The 20,179-nt window shown below is 57.4% G+C and overlaps 2 protein-coding genes across 2 annotated transcripts in view; both read right to left on the minus strand.

Moving 5' to 3' along the window:
- Positions 1 to 6,911: 6,911 nt before the first annotated feature.
- On the minus strand, positions 6,912 to 13,773 carry LOC139240579 (caveolin-1-like). Its single transcript, XM_070869122.1, has 2 exons — positions 13,559 to 13,773; positions 6,912 to 8,119 (listed from the first exon to the last, which is right to left on the minus strand). The coding sequence occupies exons 1-2, from the start codon at positions 13,664 to 13,666 to the stop codon at positions 7,778 to 7,780; spliced, it is 450 nt and encodes a 149-aa protein (XP_070725223.1). The 5' UTR covers positions 13,667 to 13,773; the 3' UTR covers positions 6,912 to 7,777.
- Positions 13,774 to 16,486: 2,713 nt separating this feature from the next.
- The window catches only part of cav4b (caveolin 4b), a 3,956-nt gene continuing 263 nt past the window's right edge, over positions 16,487 to 20,179 (minus strand). Inside the window, exons 1-3 of the mRNA XM_070869123.1 lie at positions 20,032 to 20,179; positions 18,472 to 18,659; positions 16,487 to 17,253 (exon numbers count right to left, since the gene is read on the minus strand). The exon at positions 20,032 to 20,179 is cut by the window's right edge and continues 263 nt beyond it. Coding sequence (XP_070725224.1) covers positions 17,103 to 17,253; positions 18,472 to 18,659; positions 20,032 to 20,163 — 471 coding nt within the window. The 5' untranslated portion in view covers positions 20,164 to 20,179 and the 3' untranslated portion in view covers positions 16,487 to 17,102. The remainder of the gene's footprint in view (positions 17,254 to 18,471; positions 18,660 to 20,031) is intronic.

Consider the following 20,179-nt stretch of genomic DNA (forward strand, 5'->3'; position numbering starts at 1 on the left):
CTGTAACACTGATATACCCCACACCCCTCACTGTAACACTGATATACCCCACACCCCTCACTGTAACACTGATATACCCCACACCCTCACTGTAACACTGATACACCCCACACCCCTCACTGTAACACTGATACACCCCACACCCCTCACTGTAACATTGATATACCCCACACCCCGCACTGTAACACTGATAGGTTAGGTGAGTGGGCAAATGCATGGCAGATGAAGTATAATGTGGATAAATGTGAGGTTATCCACTTTGGTGGTAAAAACAGAGAGACAGACTATTATCTGAATGGTGACAGATTAGGAAAAGGGCAGGTGCAAAGAGACCTGGGTGTCATGGTACATCAGTCATTGAAGGTTGGCATGCAGGTACAGCAGGCGGTTAAGAAAGCAAATGGCATGTTGGCCTTCATAGCGAGGGGATTTGAGTACAAGAGCAGGGAGGTGTTGCTACAATTGTACAGGGCCTTGGTGAGGCCACACCTGGAGTATTGTGTACAGTTTTGGTCTCCTAACCTGAGGAAGGACGTTCTTGCTATTGAGGGAGTGCAGCGAAGGTTCACCAGACTGATTCCCGGGATGGCGGGACTGACCTATCAAGAAAGACTGGATCAACTGGGCTTGTATTCACTGGAGTTCAGAAGAGTGAGAGGGGACCTCATAGAAACGTTTAAAATTCTGACGGGGTTAGACAGGTTAGATGCAGGAAGAATGTTCCCAATGTTGGGGAAGTCCAGAACCAGGGGACACAGTCTAAGGATAAGGGGGAAGCCATTTAGGACCGAGATGAGGAGGAATTTCTTCACCCAGAGAGTGGTGAACCTGTGGAATTCTCTACCACAGAAAGTTGTTGAGGCCAATTCACTAAATATATTCAAAAAGGAGTTAGATGAAGTCCTTACTACTAGGGTAATCAAGGGGTATGGCGAGAAAGCAGGAATGGGGTACTGAAGTTGCATGTTCAGCCATGAACTCATTGAATGGCGGTGCAGGCTAGAAGGGCCGAATGGCCTCCTCCTGCACCTATTTTCTATGTTTCTATGTTTCTATGATATATCCCACACCCCTCACTGTAACACTGATATATCCCACACCCCTCACTGTAACACTGATATATCCCACACCCCTCACTGTAACACTGATATACCCCACACCTCCCACTGTAACACTGATATACCCCACACCCCTCACTGTAACACTGATATACCCCACACCCCTCACTGTAACACTGATATACCCCACACCCCTCACTGTAACACTGATATACCCCACACCCCTCACTGTAACATCGATATACCCCACACCCCTCACCGTAACACTGATATACCCAACACCCCTCACTGTAACACTGATACACCTCACACACCCCTCACTGTAACACTGATATACTCCACACACCTCACTGTAACACTGATATACCCCACACCCCTCACTGTAACACTGATATATCCCACACCCCTCACTGTAACACTGATATATCCCACACCCCTCACTGTAACACTGATATATCCCACACCCCTCACTGTAACACTGATATACCCCACACCTCCCACTGTAACACTGATATACCCCACACCCCTCACTGTAACACTGATATACCCCACACCCCTCACTGTAACACTGATATACCCCACACCCCTCACTGTAACATCGATATACCCCACACCCCTCACCGTAACACTGATATACCCAACACCCCTCACTGTAACACTGATACACCTCACACACCCCTCACTGTTACACTGATATACTCCACACCCCTCACTGTAACACTGATATACCCCACACCCCTCACTGTAACACTGATATACTCCACACCCCTCACTGTAACACTGATATATCCCACACCCCTCACTGTAACACTGATATACCCCACACCCCTCACTGTAACACTGATATACCCCACACCCCTCACTGTAACACTGATATATCCCACACCCCTCACTGTAACACTGATATACCCCACACCCCTCACTGTAACACTGATATACCCCACACCCCTCACTGTAACACTGATATACTCCACACCCCTCACTGTAACACTGATATACCCCGCACCCCTCACTGTAACACTGATGTACCCCACACACCTCACTGTAACACTGATATACCCCACACTCCTCACTGTAACACTGATATACCCCACACCCCTCACTGTAACACTGATATAACCCACACCCCTCACTGTAACACTGATATACCCCACACCCCTCACTGTAACACTGATATACCCTACACCCCTCACTGTAACACCGATACACCCCTCGCCCCTCACTGTAACACTGATATACCCCACACCCCTCACTGTAACACTGATATACCCCACACCCCTCACTGTAACTGATATACCCCACACCCCTCACTGTAACACTGATACACCCCACACCCCTCACTGTAATACTGATATACCCCACACCCCTCACTGTAACACTGATATACCCCACACCCCTCACTGTAACACTGATATACCCCACACCCCTCACTGTAACACTGATATACGCCACACCCCTCACTGTAACATGGATATACCCCACACCCCTCACTGCAACATGGATATACCCCACACCCCTCACTGTAACACTGATATACACCACACCCCTCACTGTAACACTGATATACGCCACACCCCTCACTGTAACACACTGATATACCCCACACCCCTCACTGTAACACTGATATACCCCACACCCCTCACTGTAACACAGATATACCCCACACCACTCACTGTAACACTGATATACGCCACACCCCTCACTGTAACACTGATATACGCCACACCCCTCACTGTAACACTGATATACCCCACACCCCTCACTGTAACACTGATATACCCCACACCCCTCACTGTAACACTGATATACACCACACCCCTCACTGTAACACTGATATACGCCACACCCCTCACTGTAACACACTGATATACCCCACACCCCTCACTGTAACACTGATATACCCCACACCCCTCACTGTAACACAGATATACCCCACACCACTCACTGTAACACCGATATACCCCACACCCCTCACTGTAACACCGATATACTCCACACCCCTCACTGTAACACCGATATACCCCACACCACTCACTGTAACACCGATATACCCCACACCACTCACTGTAACAACTGTATACGCCACACCACTCACTGTAACACCGATATACCCCACACCACTCACTGTAACACCGCTATACCCCACACCACTCACTGTAACACCGATATACCCCACACCACTCACTGTAACACTTATAGACCCCACATCCCTCACTGTAACACTGATATACCTCACACTCCTCACTGTAACACTGATATACCCCACACCCCTCACTATAACATCGATACACTTCACACCACTCACCGTAACACTGATATACCCCACACCCCTCACTGTAACACTGATATACGCCACACCCCTCACTGTAACACTGATATAGCCCTCACCCCTCACTGTAACACTGATATGCCCCACATCCCAACACTGTCACACCGATATACCCCATACCACTCACTGTAACACTGATATACCCCACACCCCTCACTGTAACACACTGATATACCCCACACCCCTCACTGTAACACTGATATACCCCACACCCCTCACTGTAACACTGATATACCCCACAGCCCTCACTGTAACACTGATATAACCCACACCCCTCACTGTAACACTGATATACCCCACACCCCTCACTGTAACACTGATATACCCCACACCCCTCACTGTAACACTGATATACCCCACACCCCTCACTGTAACACCGATATACCCCACACCCATCAGTGTAATACTGATATACCCCACACCCCTCACTGTAACACTGATATACCCCACACCCCTCACTGTAACACTGATATACCCCACACCCCTCACTGTAACACTGATATACTCCACACCCCTCACTGTAACACTGATATACCTCACACACCCCTCACTGTAACACTGATATACCCCACACCCCTCACTGTAACACTGATACACCTCACACACTCCTCACTGTAACACTGATATACCCCACACCCCTCACTGTAACACTGATATACCACACACCCCTCACTGTAACACTGATATACTCCACACCCCTCACTGTAACACTGATATACCTCACACACCCCTCACTGTAACACTGATATACTCCACACCCCTCACTGTAACACTGATATACTCCACACCCCTCACTGTAACACTGATATACCCCACACCCCTCACTGTAACACCGATATACCCCACACCCCTCACTGTAACACCGATATACCCCACACCGCTCACTGTAACACTGATATACCCCACACCGCTCACTGTAACACTGATATACCTCACACCCCTCACTGTAACACTGATATACCCCACACCCCTCACTGTAACACTGATATACCCCACACCCCTCACTGTAACACTGATATACCCCACACCCCTCACTGTAACACTGATATACCCCACACCCCTCAGTGTAACACTGATATACCCCACACCCCTCACTGTAACACCGATATACCCCACACCCCTCACTGTAACACTGATATACCCCACACCCCTCACTGTAACACCGATATACCCCACACCCCTCACTGTAACACTGATATACTCCACACCCCTCACTGTAACACTGATATACCCCACACCCCTCACTGTAACACTGATATACCCCACACCCCTCACTGTAACACTGATATACCCCGCACCCCTCACTGTAACACTGATATACCCCACACCCCTCACTGTAACACTGATATACCCCACACCCCTCACTGTAACACTGATATACCCCACACCTCTCACTGTAACACTGATATACCCCACACCCCTCACTGTAACACTGATATACCCCACACCCCTCACTGTAACACTGATATACCCACACCCCTCACTGTAACACTGATATACCCCACACCCCTCACTGTAACACTGATATACCCCACACCCCTCACTGTAACACTGATATACCCACACCCCTCACTGTAACACTGATATACCCCACACCCCTCACTGTAACACTGATATACCCACACCCCTCACTGTAACACTGATATACCCACACCCCTCACTGTAACAGTGATATACCCCACACCCCTCACTGTAACACTGATATACCCCACACCCCTCACTGTAACACTGAATTACCACACACCCCTCACTGTAACACTGATATACCCCACACCCCTCACTGTAACACTGATATACCCCACACCCCTCACTGTAACACTGATATACACCACACCTCTCACTGTAACACTGATATATCCCACACCGCTGCTCTGGCTTATCATGCTATGCACCTGCTCTGTTGAAGCATTGAATTGTGCTGAAAATGTGAAATTAGAATTGCTGTGAGAATAAATTGTTAATTTTGAAACCGTTTTCTTAAAATCTTTACTTGCATTTGATTTATTATTAAATATAAAATGTGGTCCCAGAGCAATGATTATTTTATTAGTTGACCCGCGTAGATACAATATCCATTGAATGGTGCGATATCTGACTGGGTCAAAGTGGACACAGATATATCCCTGAGGGAGAGGGACTGAGGGACACCAGTCAGTGTACAGATATCTCCCTGAGGGAGAGGGACTGAGAGACACCAGTCAGTGTACAGATATCTCCCTGAGGGAGAGGGACTGAGAGACACCAGTCAGTGTACAGATATCTCCCTGAGGGAGAGGGACTGAGAGACACCAGTCAGTGTACAGATATCTCCCTGAGGGAGAGGGACTGAGAGACACCAGTCAGTGTACAGATATCTCCCTGAGGGAGAGGGGACTGAGAGACACCAGTCAGTGTACAGATATCTCCCTGAGGGAGAGGGGACTGAGAGACACCAGTCAGTGTACAGATATCTCCCTGAGGGAGAGGGGACTGAGAGACACCAGTCAGTGTACAGATATCTCCCTGAGGGAGAGGGACTGAGAGACACCAGTCAGTGTACAGATATCTCCCTGAGGGAGAGAGGACTGAGAGACACCAGTCAGTGTACAGATATCTCCCTGAGGGAGAAGGACTGAGAGACACCAGTCAGTGTACAGATATCTCCCTGAGGGAGAGGGACTGAGAGACACCAGTCAGTGTACAGATATCTCCCTGAGGGAGAGGGACTGAGAGACACCAGTCAGTGTACAGATATCTCCCTGAGGGAGAGGGACTGAGAGACACCAGTCAGTGTACAGATATCTCCCTGAGGGAGAGGGACTGAGAGACACCAGTCAGTGTACAGATATCTCCCTGAGGGAGAGGGACTGAGGGACACCAGTCAGTGTACAGATATCTCCCTGAGGGAGAGGGGACTGAGAGACACCAGTCAGTGTACAGATATCTCCCTGAGGGAGAGGGGACTGAGAGACACAAGTCAGTGTACAGATATCTCCCTGAGGGAGAGGGGACTGAGAGACACCAGTCAGTGTACAGATATCTCCCTGAGGGAGAGGGGACTGAGAGACACCAGTCAGTGTACAGATATCTCCCTGAGGGAGAGGGGACTGAGAGACACCAGTCAGTGTACAGATATCTCCCTGAGGGAGAGGGAACTGAGAGACACCAGTCAGTGTACAGATATCTCCCTGAGGGAGAGGGGACTGAGAGACACCAGTCAGTGTACAGATATCTCCCTGAGGGAGAGGGGACTGAGAGACACCAGTCAGTGTACAGATATCTCCCTGAGGGAGAGGGGACTGAGGGACACCAGTCAGTGTACAGATATCTCCCTGAGGGAGAGGGACTGAGGGACACCAGTCAGTGTACAGATATCTCCCTGAGGGAGAGGGGACTGAGGGACACCAGTCAGTGTACAGATATCTCCCTGAGGGAGAGGGACTGAGAGACACCAGTCAGTGTACAGATATCTCCCTGAGGGAGAGGGGACTGAGAGACACCAGTCAGTGTACAGATATCTCCCTGAGGGAGAGGGACTGAGAGACACCAGTCAGTGTACAGATATCTCCCTGAGGGAGAGGGGACTGAGAGACACCAGTCAGTGTACAGATATCTCCCTGAGGGAGAGGGGACTGAGGGACACCAGTCAGTGTACAGATATCTCCCTGAGGGAGAGGGGACTGAGGGACACCAGTCAGTGTACAGATATCTCCCTGAGGGAGAGGGGACTGAGAGACACCAGTCAGTGTACAGATATCTCCCTGAGGGAGAGGGACTGAGAGACACCAGTCAGTGTACAGATATCTCCCTGAGGGAGAGGGGACTGAGGGACACCAGTCAGTGTACAGATATCTCCCTGAGGGAGAGGGGACTGAGGGACACCAGTCAGTGTACAGATATCTCCCTGAGGGAGAGGGGACTGAGAGACACCAGTCAGTGTACAGATATCTCCCTGAGGGAGAGGGGACTGAGGGACACCAGTCAGTGTACAGATATCTCCCTGAGGGAGAGGGGACTGAGAGACACCAGTCAGTGTACAGATATCTCCCTGAGGGAGAGGGACTGAGGGACACCAGTCAGTGTACAGATATCTCCCTGAGGGAGAGGTACTGAGAGACACCAGTCAGTGTACAGATATCTCCCTGAGGGAGAGGGGACTGAGGGACACCAGTCAGTGTACAGATATCTCCCTGAGGGAGAGGGGACTGAGAGACTCCAGTCAGTGTACAGATATCTCCCTGAGGGAGAGGGGACTGAGAGACACCAGTCAGTGTACAGATATCTCCTGTTACAGGCGAAATGGCAGCGGTGAATGACTTGTGACGAATGCTCGGCGGGTCTGCGTGTCGAGGGTCTGTGGAAGCCATGTTGCCGTCGCCTGGAGGGGACGAGCCAATGGGGGGACGGCCCGCTAGCTCTCCTTCCTCAGAGCCAAGCGGGCGCTGAGCAACAGGCCCCCCACGGCCTGGAAGAACGGGTCGCAGAAGCACCGCACGCAGAGGGGGAAAGTGACAACGAGGCACTCCAGTGCCAGCAGGTAGCCACGGAGGCAGGGCACAACGGCCCAGACCTGGCAGAAGGAGAAGGCGGCGTAGACAAAGCCCCACAGCACAGCCAGCGGCACGCCAAAGATGGCCGTCAGCAGCCGGTAGCCCCAGTAGCTGGACGCGGTGAAGGCAGACCGGCTGGAGCGCCAGACCGGCCCCGGACTGTATGACCCCTCGGGTTCTGCCATCACCTCTTCGAACTCCACCTGCAGGGACAGAGGGAGACAGAGAAGGAGAGGGAGTGAAGGAGAGGCAGAGATTGGATTCCGTTCCCCGCCCCCCGCCCCCCCCCCCCGTTCCGATTTAATCCCCCCCCCCCCCGCTCCTTCCCACCCCCATCGCAATCATCTCCCAAACTCTCGCTGGGGTACGTGTGCCACACACTCCAAACACTCCCTCGTACCCTCTTATCCGCTGTGTGCTGTCCATGACAACGAGATCCAACACCGCCTCCAGTGCAGCCTTTGGCCGCCTGAGGAAGAGAGTGTTTGAAGACCAGGCCCTCAAATCCACCCCCAGCTCATGGTCTACGGGGCTGTAGTGATACCCCGCCCTCCTGTATGGCTCAGAGACATGGACCATGTACAGTAGACACCTCACCCCCAGCTCATGGTCTACAGGGCTGTAGTGATACCCGCCCTCCTGTATGGCTCAGAGACACGGACCATGTACAGTTAGTACCTCACCCCCAGCTCATGGTCTACAGGGCTGTAGTGATACCCGCCCTCCTGTATGGCTCAGAGACACGGACCGTGTACAGTAGGTACCTCACCCCCAGCTCATGGTCTACGGGGCTGTAGTGATACCCGCCCTCCTGTATGGCTCAGAGACATGGACCGTGTACAGTAGGTACCTCACCCCCAGCTCATGGTCTACAGGGCTGTAGTGATACTCGCCCTCCTGTATGGCTCAGAGACACGGACCATGTACAGTAGACACCTCACCCCCAGCTCATGGTCTACAGGGCTGTAGTGATACCCGCCCTCCTGTATGGCTCAGAGACATGGACCGTGTACAGTAGGTACCTCACCCCCAGCTCATGGTCGACAGGGCTGTAGTGATACCCGCCCTCCTGTGTGTCTCAGAGACATGGACCGTGTACAGTAGGTACCTTACCCCCAGCTCATGGTCTACAGGGCTGTAGTGATACCCGCCCTCCTGTATGGCTCAGAGACACGGACCGTGTACAGTAGGTACCTCACCCCCAGCTCATGGCCTACAGGGCTGTAGTGATACCCGCCCTCCTGTATGGCTCAGAGACAATGGACCGTGTACAGCAGACACCTCAAGTCGCTGGAGAAATACCACCAACGCTGTCTCCGCAAGATCCTGCAAATCCCCCGGGAGGACAGACGCACCAACGTTAGCGTCCTCGACCAGGCCCAACATCCCCAGCATCGAAGCACTGACCACACTCGACCAGCTCCGCTGGGCAGGGCCACATTGTCCGCATGTCCCCCAGACACGAGACTCCCCAAAGCAAGCGCTCTACTCGGAACTCCTTCACGAGCAAGCGAGCCAAAGGTGGGCAGAGGAAACATTACAAGGGACCACCCCCAAAGCCTCCCTGATAAAGTGCAACATCCCCACCGACACCTGGGAGTCCCTGGGCCCAAAGACCAGTCCCGCCCTCAGTGGAGGGAAGTGCATCCGGGAGGGCGCTGAGCACCTCGAGTCTCGTCGCCGAGAGCGTGCAGAAACCAAGCGCAGGCAGCGGAAGGAGCGTGCGGCAAACCAGTCCCACCCTCCCCTTCCCTCAACCACTGTCTGTCCCACCTGTGACAGGGACTGTGGTTCCTGTATTGGACTGTTCAGCCACCTAAGGACTCATGTTTAGTGCCTATGATGATGACGTACCCTCTTGCGTGCTATGTGCTGTACATGTACAGGAGACATTGGGACACACGGTGTGTGTACAGGGGACACTGGGACACACACAGTGTGTACAGGAGACACTGGGACACACACTGTGTTTACAGGAGACACTGGGACACACAGTGTGTACAGGAGACACTGGGACACACACAGTGTGTACAGGAGACACTGGGACACACACACACTGTGTACAGGAGACACTGGGACACACACACAGTGTGTACAGGGGACACTGGGACACACACAGTGTGTACAGGAGACACTGGGACACACACTGTGTTTACAGGAGACACTGGGACACACACAGTGTGTACAGGAGACACTGGGACACACACAGTGTGTACAGGAGACACTGGGACACACACACACTGTGTACAGGAGACACTGGGACACACACACAGTGTGTACAGGAGACACTGGGACACACACAGTGTGTACAGGAGACACTGGGACACACACACTGTGTGTACAGGAGACACTGGGACACACACAGTGTGTACAGGAGACACTGGGACACACACAGTGTGTACAGGAGACACTGGGACACACACACTGTGTGTACAGGAGACACTGGGACACACACAGTGTGTACAGGAGACACTGGGACACATGCTGTGTGTACAGGAGACACTGGGACACACACAGTGTGTACAGGAGACACTGGGACACACACGGTGTGTACAGGAGACACTGGGACACACACTCGGGCCGTGCAGTACCAGACGGGAGTGAATCGTTCCCTTTACTCGCTGTGTTGTTTGCCGTGTTTAATTTAGCCGTGCCGGGGGGTTGCTGAGAGGAGCTGAACGATTTACTGCTGTGTTCCCCCGCGGGGATTGCCAGTGACATCAAACCCGGCTGGATGTCAGGTCAAATCCACTCCCAGCTGTTTCTTTCAGTCAGTGCCTCCTATCAACAGGCCCAGTACAAGGCCGGGTCCGCTAAAATACATCTATTTGTAGGGTCCAATAAATCCTACCTGCGCCCTCGTCAGCAAGTGGCAAATATGTCCAGACGGGTTACACCCAGAGTAAAGTTCCCTCTACACTGTCCCATCAAACACTCCCAGGGCAGGTACAGCACGGGGTTAGATACAGAGTAAAGCTCCCTCTACACTGTCCCATCACACACTCCCAGGGCAGGTACAGGGGGTTAGATACAGAGTAAAGCTCCCTCTACACTGTCCCATCAAACTCTCCCAGGGCAGGTACAGGGGGTTAGATACAGAGTAAAGCTCCCTCTACACTGTCCCCGTCAAACACTCCCAGGGCAGGTACAGGGGGTTAGATACAGAGTAAAGCTCTCTCTACACTGTCCCATCACACACTCCCAGGGCAGGTACAGCACGGGGTTAGATACAGAGTAAAGCTCCCTCTACACTGTCCCCGTCAAACACTCCCAGGGCAGGTACAGGGGGTTAGATACAGAGTAAAGCTCCCTCTACACTGTCCCATCAAACACTCCCAGGGCAGGTACAGGGGGTTAGATACAGAGTAAAGCTCCCTCTACACTGTCCCATCAAACACTCCCAGGGCAGGTACAGGGGGTTAGATACAGAGTAAAGCTCCCTCTTCACTGCCCCATCAAACACTCCCAGGTCTGACAACACACGATATCGTGTTCACAGGATGTTTGTAATTCATGACCAGTTGTCACTGCTGAGGGAGCTTGAAAGCAAAAGATATAAACAAGTCCCTGAAACGTGTGGCCTCCGCTCCGAGCTAAAGCTGATGCTGGAAAGATAGAAACGATTCACATCTCTCCAGCGCCTCTCACCCCCCGGGACGTCCCAAAGCCTCACGGCCAATGGCGTACTATGGGAGTGCGCTCACTGTTGTAATGTGGGAAACGCCAACCTGCGCACAGCAAGCTCCCACACACAGCGATGTGATAATGACCCGGATCGTCTGTTTTAGTGATGTTGGTCGAGGGATAAATATTGGCCCCAGGACACCGGGGAGAACTCCCCCTGCTCTTCTTCCAATAGTGGCCCCGGGATCTTTTACATCCACCCGAGAGGGCAGACGGGGCCTCGGTTTAATGTCTCATCCCGAAATACAGCCCCTCCGACAGTGCGGGGCTCCCTCAGTACCGCCCCTCCGACAGTGCGGGGCTCCCTCAGTACCGCCCCTCCGACAGTGCGGGGCTCCCTCAGTACTGCCCCTCCGACAGTGCGGGGCTCCCTCAGTACCGCCCCTCCGACAGTGCGGGGCTCCCTCACTACTGCCCCTCCGACAGTGCGGGGCTCCCTCAGTACCGCCCCTCCGACAGTGCGGCGCTCCCTCAGTACCGCCCCTCCGACAGTGCGGGGCTCCCTCAGTACCGCCCCTCCGACAGTGCGGGTCTCCCTCAGTACCGCCCCTCCGACAGTGCGGGGCTCCCTCAGTACCGCCCCTCCGACAGTGCGGCGCTCCCTCAGTACCGCTCCTCCGACAGTGCGGGTCTCCCTCAGTACCGCCCCTCCGACAGTGCCGCGCTCCCTCAGTACCGCCCCTCCGACAGTGCGGGGCTCCCTCAGTACCGCCCCTCCGACAGTGCGGCGCTCCCTCAGTACCGCCCCTCCGACAGTGCGGGGCTCCCTCAGTACTGCCCCTCCGACAGTGCGGCACTCCCTCAGTACCGCCCCTCCGACAGTGCGGCACTCCCTCTGCCCTGTACTGGGAGTGCCAGCCTAGATTTCTGTGCTCGAGTCCCTGGAGTGGGGGCCTCAAACCCACACCCTTGTGACTCGGAGCTGGGCGTGTTGCCCACTGAGACACGGAAGCAACTCTCTCCGTCAACAGATTGCCTGCTTCTGCACTGGCTTGTGTCTGCACAATGACTCGCTGTTTATTCACACTCGGCCAGGACCTGGGGAGGAAGCGGAGGAGGTTCCCGATGGTCTGATAGTGCTGGGAGCGTCGGCAGTTCAGGTCAGTTCCCTCTCGGTCCTCGCGGTCCGTGCTGTTGTGGGGGGTGTGGGGGCAACGGGGAGGCGGTCGGGTTGTGTGCAGGGTCAGTGGTGTGGGAGCAGTCCCACGCGGGAGGCCAAAATCAAGTCTCGAATGGGGCCCCCTCCAGTGACCTCGCTGCAGAAACTGGCTGGAGGGCTCCCCAGTGATCTATCACAGAGTTGGCCCATCCCGAGATCAACAACCAGGGGGCTTGGATTGAAAGTAATTGGGGGGGGAGGTTTCGAGGGGGTTTGAGGGGAAATGTCTTCACCCAGAGGGCGGTGGGGGTCTGGGGAGGAACTCACGGCCTGAAAGGGGGGTAGAGGCAGAAACCCTCACCACATTTGGACGTGTGCTCGAAGTGCCGTAACCCACAGAGCTACGGACCCAGAGCGGGAAAGTGGGATTAGGCCGGGATGGCTCTTGGTCGGCCGGCGCGAGGGGGACACGATGGGCCGGAATGGCCTCCCTCCCGCGCTGTCAAGTTCCGCGATTCTAATCGCCCCTTGAGAAGGTGGGGGTGAGCCCCCTTCTTGAACCGCTGCAGTCCGTGTGGTGAAGGTGCTCCCACAGTGCTGTTAGGGAGGGAGTTCCAGGATTGGGACCCAGCGACGATGGAGGAACGGCCGAGATATTTCCAAGTCGAGGGATGGTGTGTGACTGGGAGGGGAACGTGGAGGGGGTGGTGGTCCCATGGACCTGCTGCCCTTGACCTTCTAGGGGGTAGAGGTCACGGGTTTGCTCAATCCTATAGTACCCCACCGATTAGCCCTAAATATCGGACACTGCCAGTTACAGGATTAACCCAGGCCCCCACCACCCCCCCATGGAACTTACTTTAACGATTTCGTCATTGAGGTGTTTGGGGTCTCTCTTCACCAGGTCGATCTCCTTGGTGTGTTGATCGAAGCGAGGGCTCTCGGTCCCCTGACTCTCCTCGGCCATAGTGATCCCTGTCCCAGATCTTCTGCTCGCTGCAGTTCTCTCTCGGAGCTTGAGAGAGCAGCGTCAGGGCAGGGTAAGTGAGAGCGGCCAGAATGCCCCGGGAGCCAAGGGTAACTGTAGACTGGTTCCCGCCCCCGTCCTCAGCCTTGCCAGCAGTCCTGGGATGGTTGTAATGTAACCGGAGAGAGGGCAGTGGGCCAGAGAGAGAGGACAGGGGGGGGGGAGGGGGAGAGAGAGAGGGAGAGGGCCAGAGAGAGAGGACAGGGGGGGGAGGGGGAGAGAGAGAGGGAGAGGGAGAGGGCCAGAGAGAGAGGACAGGGGGGGGAAGGGGAGAGAGAGAGGGAGAGGGCCAGAGAGAGAGGACAGGGGGGGGGGGGAGGGGGAGAGAGAGAGGGAGAGGGCCAGAGAGAGAGGACAGAGGGGGGGGGAGAGAGAGAGGGAGAGGGCCAGAGAGAGAGGACAGGGGGGGAGAGAGAGAGAGGGAGAGGGCCAGAGAGAGAGGACAGGGGGGGGGAGGGAGAGAGAGAGAGGGAGAGGACCAGAGAGAGAGAGAGAGGGATGAGAGGGGGCCGGGGGGGAGACGGAGAGACTGAGAGGGAGACAGAGAGAGCGAGGGAGGGAGGGAGGGAGAGAGACAGGGAGGGAGGGAGAGACAGACAGAGAGAAAGAATTGAGACACAGAGACTGAGATGGGGAGAGACAGAAAGAGGGTGAGAGAGGGAGGGAGCGAGAGAAAGAAAGGGAGAGATAGACATGGAGAGATAGAGAAACCGAAATGAGGGAGGGAGGGAGACACAGACAGAGAGACGGAGAGGGAGAGACAGACTCACCGAGATGGGGGGAGAGAGACAGAGGTGGAAGGACTTGGGAATGTAAAGGGAAGGGAGAGACTGGAAGGGAATGAACGAGAGGGAGAGAGAGAGAGAGAGAGTGTATGAGGGAGAGGAGGCAGGGACCTGCTTCGGACGGTATAAAAACCCAAGGTTGGGAGTGCACCAGATACTCAGCCTGGGCTGAAAGAATTCACTCGCTGTTTGTTTGTCATTATTTGTACTTTATTTACAAAAGAATACCCGTGTATTCACCAACCCCTGACATTGCATCACATTTCAAAGAGACCCCAGAGGGTTGTTTGACCATTGGTGCTTCGATTCGAGTAAAATCGCGGACAATCTCCAGACATCGTCAAGTTAAAATGGCCGCCCGGGGTCAAGGCTGGAGTTGGACTGATGTTGCCCGGGGCCCCACGGTGCAGGGGGGAGGCCCGGGGCCCCACGGTGCAGGGGGCGGGCCCGAGGCCCCACGGTGCAGGGGGCAGGGGGCGGGCCCGAGGCCCCTCGGTGCAGGGGGAGGGCCCGAGGCCCCACGGTGCAGGGGGAGGGCCCGAGGCCCCACGGTGCAGGGGGAAGCCCGAGGCCTCACGGTGCAGGGGGAGGGCCCGAGGCCCCACGGTGCAGGAGAGGCCCGAGGCCTCACGGTGCAGGGGGAGGGCCCGAGGCCCCACGGTGCAGGGGGAGGGCCCGAGGCCCCACGGTGCAGGGGGAGGGCCTGAGGCCCCACGGTGCAGGGGGAGGGCCCGAGGCCCCACGGTGCAGGAGAGGCCCGAGGCCTCATGGTGCAGGGTAAGGCCCGAGGCCCCACGGTACAGGGGGAGGGCCAGAGGCCCCACGGTGCAGGGGGGAGGCCCTAGGCCCCACGGTGCAGGGGGAGGGCCCGAGGCCCCACGGTGCAGGGGGAGGGCCCGAGGCTCCACGGTGCAGGGTAAGGCCCGAGGCCCCACGGTGCAGGGTAAGGCCCGAGGCCTCACGGTGCAGGGCGAGGCCCAAATCTAACAGTGACCCTTCGTACGTTGAGCCGCCCTTGATCCCCAGCCTCGGGTATTCCCCTTGCCCGGTTACCTGCTCCGTCTCGATTGTTTCCTGGGATGAGAGGGTTGTACCACGAGGAGAGATTGAGCAGACTGGGCCGACACTCCCTTGAGTTTAGAAGAATGGGAGGTGATCTCACTGAAACGTGTCGGATTGTGAGGGGGATTGACGGGGTAGATGCAGGGGGAGGGTGTTTCCCCCCGGGGCTGGGGAGTCTAGAACCAGGGGTCACACAGTCTCAGGATAAGGGCTCGGACATTTAGGACTGAGATGAGGAGGAATTTCTTCACTCAGAGGGAGGTGAATCTTTGGAATTCTCTGCCCCAGAGGGCTGTGGAGGCTCAGTCGCTGAGTATATTCAGGGCTGAGATCGGTAGAGTTTTGGACTCGAGGGGAATCGAGGGATCGGGCGGGGAAGTGAAACTGCTGAAACCCTCATCCGTGCCCCCGTTACCCCCAGACTTGGCCGTTCCAACACACTGCGCTCCTGGCCGGCCTCCCACATTCTACCCGATGTAAACTAGAGGTGATCCAAAACTCGGCTGTCCCCGTGTCCTAACTCGCACCCAGTCCCACTCACCCATCACACCCTGTGCTCACTGCCCCCGTGTCCTAACTCACACCCAGTCCCACTCACCCATCACCCCCTGTGCTCACTGACCCCGTGTCCTAACTCACACCCAGTCCCGCTCACCCATCACCCCCTGTGCTCACTGACCCCGTGTCCTAACTCGCACCGAGTCCCACTCACCCATCACCCCCTGAGCTCACTGACCCCGTGTCCTAACTCACACCCAGTCCCACTCACCCATCACCCCCTGTGCCCCGTGTCCTAACTCACACCCAGTCCCACTCACCCATCACCCCCTGTGCCCCGTGTCCTAATTCACACCCAGTCCCACTCACCCATCACCCCCTGTGCTCACTGCCCCGTGTCCTAACTCACACCCAGTCCCACTCACCCATCACCCCCTGTGCCCCGTGTCCTAATTCACACCCAGTCCCGCTCACCCATCACCCCCTGTGCTCACTGACCTACATTGGCTCCCGGTTAAACAACGCCTCGATTTTAAAATCCTCATCTTTGTTTATAAATCCCTCCATGGCCCTCGCCCCTCCCTATCTCTGTAATCTCCTATAACCCCCCCGCGATCTCTGCGCTCCTCTAATTCTGCCCCCCTGACCATCCCTGATTATAATCGCTCCACCATCGGTGGCCGTGCCTTCTGTTGCCTGGGCCCCAAGCTCTGGAACTCCCTCCCTAAACCTCTCCACCTCTCTCCTCCTCCTTCAAGACGCTCCGTAAAACCCACCTCTGTGACCCAGCTTTTGGTCGCCCGTCCCTAATATCTCCCGATGCGGCTCGGGGGTCAAATGTTTTGTCTGTTGACACTCCTGCGAGGTGCCATGGGGCGTTTCACTACGTTTAAAGGCGCTATACAAATACACGTTCTTGTTACTGGGACTTGTGTGGTGCAGAGCTGGGAGAGGGAGTTGGTGGCCTGGGGCTGGGGGTCCGGGTGTGTCGAGGAGGCCGGGGGAACGGGCAGGGAGGAGGAGAAGGGGTCCTAGTATTTGGCCACGCGCAGGTGCACCCTCCGGAAACAGCGCCCCATGCTGGTGCAGAGCGGGGTGACGATGATGTCCGTCAGGCTGTGGCAGATGCTCTGGCAGTGCGGCCGTCCGAGGAGGCAGATCCTCACGCAGGGAACCAAGCACCTGGAAACAAGAAGCAACAACGTTAGGGCCCAGGGTTCAGCGACGGACATCCGCAGATTACCCTCAACTCGCACCTCCACCGTGGGGCCTCGGGGCTTGTCGCTGCACAGTGGGGCCTCGGGCCTCCCCCTCCACCGTGGGGCCTCGAGCCCCCCCCCCCCCCCACCGTGGTGTCTCGGGGCCTGTCGCTCCACCGTGGGGCCTTGGGACTCCCCCTCCACCGTGGGGTCTCGGGGCCTGTCGCTCCACCGTGGGGCCTTGGGCCTCCCCCTCCACCGTGGGGCCTCGAAACTCTCCCTTCACCGTGGGGCCTTGGGCACTCCAGCTCCACCATGGGGCTTCGGGGCTTGTTGCTGCACAGTGGGGCCTCGGGCCTCCCCCTCCACAGTGGGGCCTCGGGCCTCCCCCTCCACCGTGGGGCCTCGGGGCTTGTTGCTGCACAGTGGGGCCTCGAACCTCTCCCTTCACCGTGGGGCCTTGGGCCCTCCAGCTCCACCATGGGGCCTCAGGGCTTGTTGCTGCACAGTGGGGCCTCGAGCCTCCCCCTCCACAGTGGGGCCTCGGGCCTCCCCCTCCACCGTGGGTCCTCGGGGCTTGTTGCTGCACAGTGGGGCCTCGGGCCTTCCCCTCCACCGTGGGGCCTCGGGGCCTCCCCCTCCACCGTGGGGCCTTGGGCCTCCCATTCCACCGTGGGGCCTTGGGCCTCCCCCTCCACCATGGGGCCTCGGGCCTCCCCCTCCACAGTGGGGCCTCGGGCCTCCCCCTCCACCGTGGGGCCTCGGGGTCTGTCGCTCCACCGTGGGGCCTTGGGCCTCCACCTCCACCGTGGGGCCTTGGGCCTCCGCCTCCACCGTGGGGCCTCAGGACTGTCCCTGCACCGTGGGGCCTCGGCCCTCCCCTTTCATCGTGGGGCCTCGGCCCTCCCCCTGCACCGTAGGGCCTCAGGCCTTCCCCTCCACTGTGGAACCTCGGGCCTGTCCCTCCACCGTGAGGCCTCGGGGCCTGTCGCTCCACAGTGGGGCCTCGGGCCTATCCCTCCGCTGTGGGCCCTGCCCCTCCACCGTGAGGCCTCGGGGCCTGCCGCTCCACAGTGGGGCCTCGGGGCCTGTCCCTCCGCCGTGGGGCCTCGGGCCCTCGACCTGCACTGTGGGGCCTCCCCCTGCACCGTGGGGCCTCGGGGGCCCTGCCGCCCCACCGTGGGGCCTCGGCAACACTCACCAGATGTGGAGGCAGGTGATGAGGGCGAAGAGGAAGCCGGTGAGGATGGAGGCGGGGACGGCACAGAGCACCGAGAGGATCCTGTAGCCCCAGAGCCTGCACACCTCGAAGGACACGTGGCTCCCGGCCCACACCTTGTCGAAGCTGTGGGTGCTGGAAGGTTCCGCCAGCAACTCCTCAAAGACCACCTGCAACGGGGAAGGAGACAATTTGTAGATCCGGCCTTCTCCGCAATGCCCCTCCCCCCCCCTCCCCCTCCCCCCCTCCCCCATCGCCCAGCCCCCTCCCGGAGACACTCGGGGCGGAATTCAGTACCGCTGTTACTGAGGGAGCGCCGCACTGTCGGAGGGGCGGTACTGAGGGAGCGCCGCACTGTCGGAGGGGCAGTACTGAGGGAGTGCCGCACTGTCGGAGGGGCGGTAGTGAGGGAGCCCCGCACTGTCGGAGGGGCAGTACTGAGGGAGCGCCGCACTGTCGGAGGGGCGGTACTGAGGGAGCGCCGCACTGTCGGAGGGGCAGTACTGAGGGAGTGCCGCACTGTCGGAGGGGCGGTAGTGAGGGAGCCCCGCACTGTCGGAGGGGCAGTACTGAGGGAGCGCCGCACTGTCGGAGGGGCAGTACTGAGGGAGTGCCGCACTGTCGGAGGGGCAGTACTGAGGGAGCCCCGCACTGTCGGAGGGGCAGTACTGAGGGAGCCCCGCACTGTCGGAGGGGCAGTACTGAGGGAGCCCCGCACTGTCGGAGGGGCGGTACTGAGGGAGCCCCGCACTGTCGGAGGGGCAGTAGTGAGGGAGTGCCACACTGTCGGAGGGGCAGTACTGAGGGAGTGCCGCACTGTCGGAGGGGCGGTACTGAGGGAGTGCCGCACTGTCGGAGGGGCAGTACTGAGGGAGTGCCGCACTGTTGGAGGGGCAGTACTGAGGGAGCCCCGCGCTGTCGGAGGGGCAGTACTGAGGGAGCGCGGTGCTGTCGGAGGGGCAGTAATGAGGGAGCCCCGCACTGTCGGAGGGGCAGTACTGAGGGAGCGCCGCACTGTCGGGACTGCCTTTCGGATGAGACGTTAAACTATATTTCCAAGTCGGGATGGTGTGTGCCTCGGACGGGAAGTTGGAAGTGATGGCGTTCCCATGGACCTGCTGCCCTTGTCCTTCTGGGCGGTGTAGATCATAAGAACATCAGAAACGGGAGCAGGAGTCGGCCATTCGGCCCCTCGAGCCCGCTCCGCCATCCAATCAGATCGCGGCTGATCTGATCTTGGGCTCAGCTCCACTTCCCCGCCCGCCCCTTCACTCCCTTATCGCTCAAAAATCTGTCTCTCTCCACCTTAAATATATTCAGTGACCCAGCCCCCCACAGCTCTCTGGGGCAGAGAATTCCACAGACCCCCCTCACGGACCCCTTGGTAAACCAGTATCCAGATGGTGGTTTGCCCAAGTTCCTGCCCCCACCCCTCCGATCGCTCCCGGCTCCGTTCACCCCTCGGTCCCTCGGGTATCCAGCAGCAACTCTCTGACCCACCACGCTTGCTCCCCCGCCCCCCGCTCTCCGACTTCTCAATACCTTGAGGTGTTGGTTAATCCCCCGCGGGTCCCTGTCGTCCGGGGTCCCGGGGCCGGGTGGTGGGGGCTCGGGCGCCCTTTCAGCGCCCGCTTCTCGCTCGTCGAGATCCACCTTCGTGTAGTCCTCGTCCATCGGGGCTGGGAACGCA

This window comes from Pristiophorus japonicus, chromosome 32 (genome assembly GCF_044704955.1).
Source record: "Pristiophorus japonicus isolate sPriJap1 chromosome 32, sPriJap1.hap1, whole genome shotgun sequence".
NCBI classification, from domain to species: domain Eukaryota; kingdom Metazoa; phylum Chordata; class Chondrichthyes; family Pristiophoridae; genus Pristiophorus; species Pristiophorus japonicus.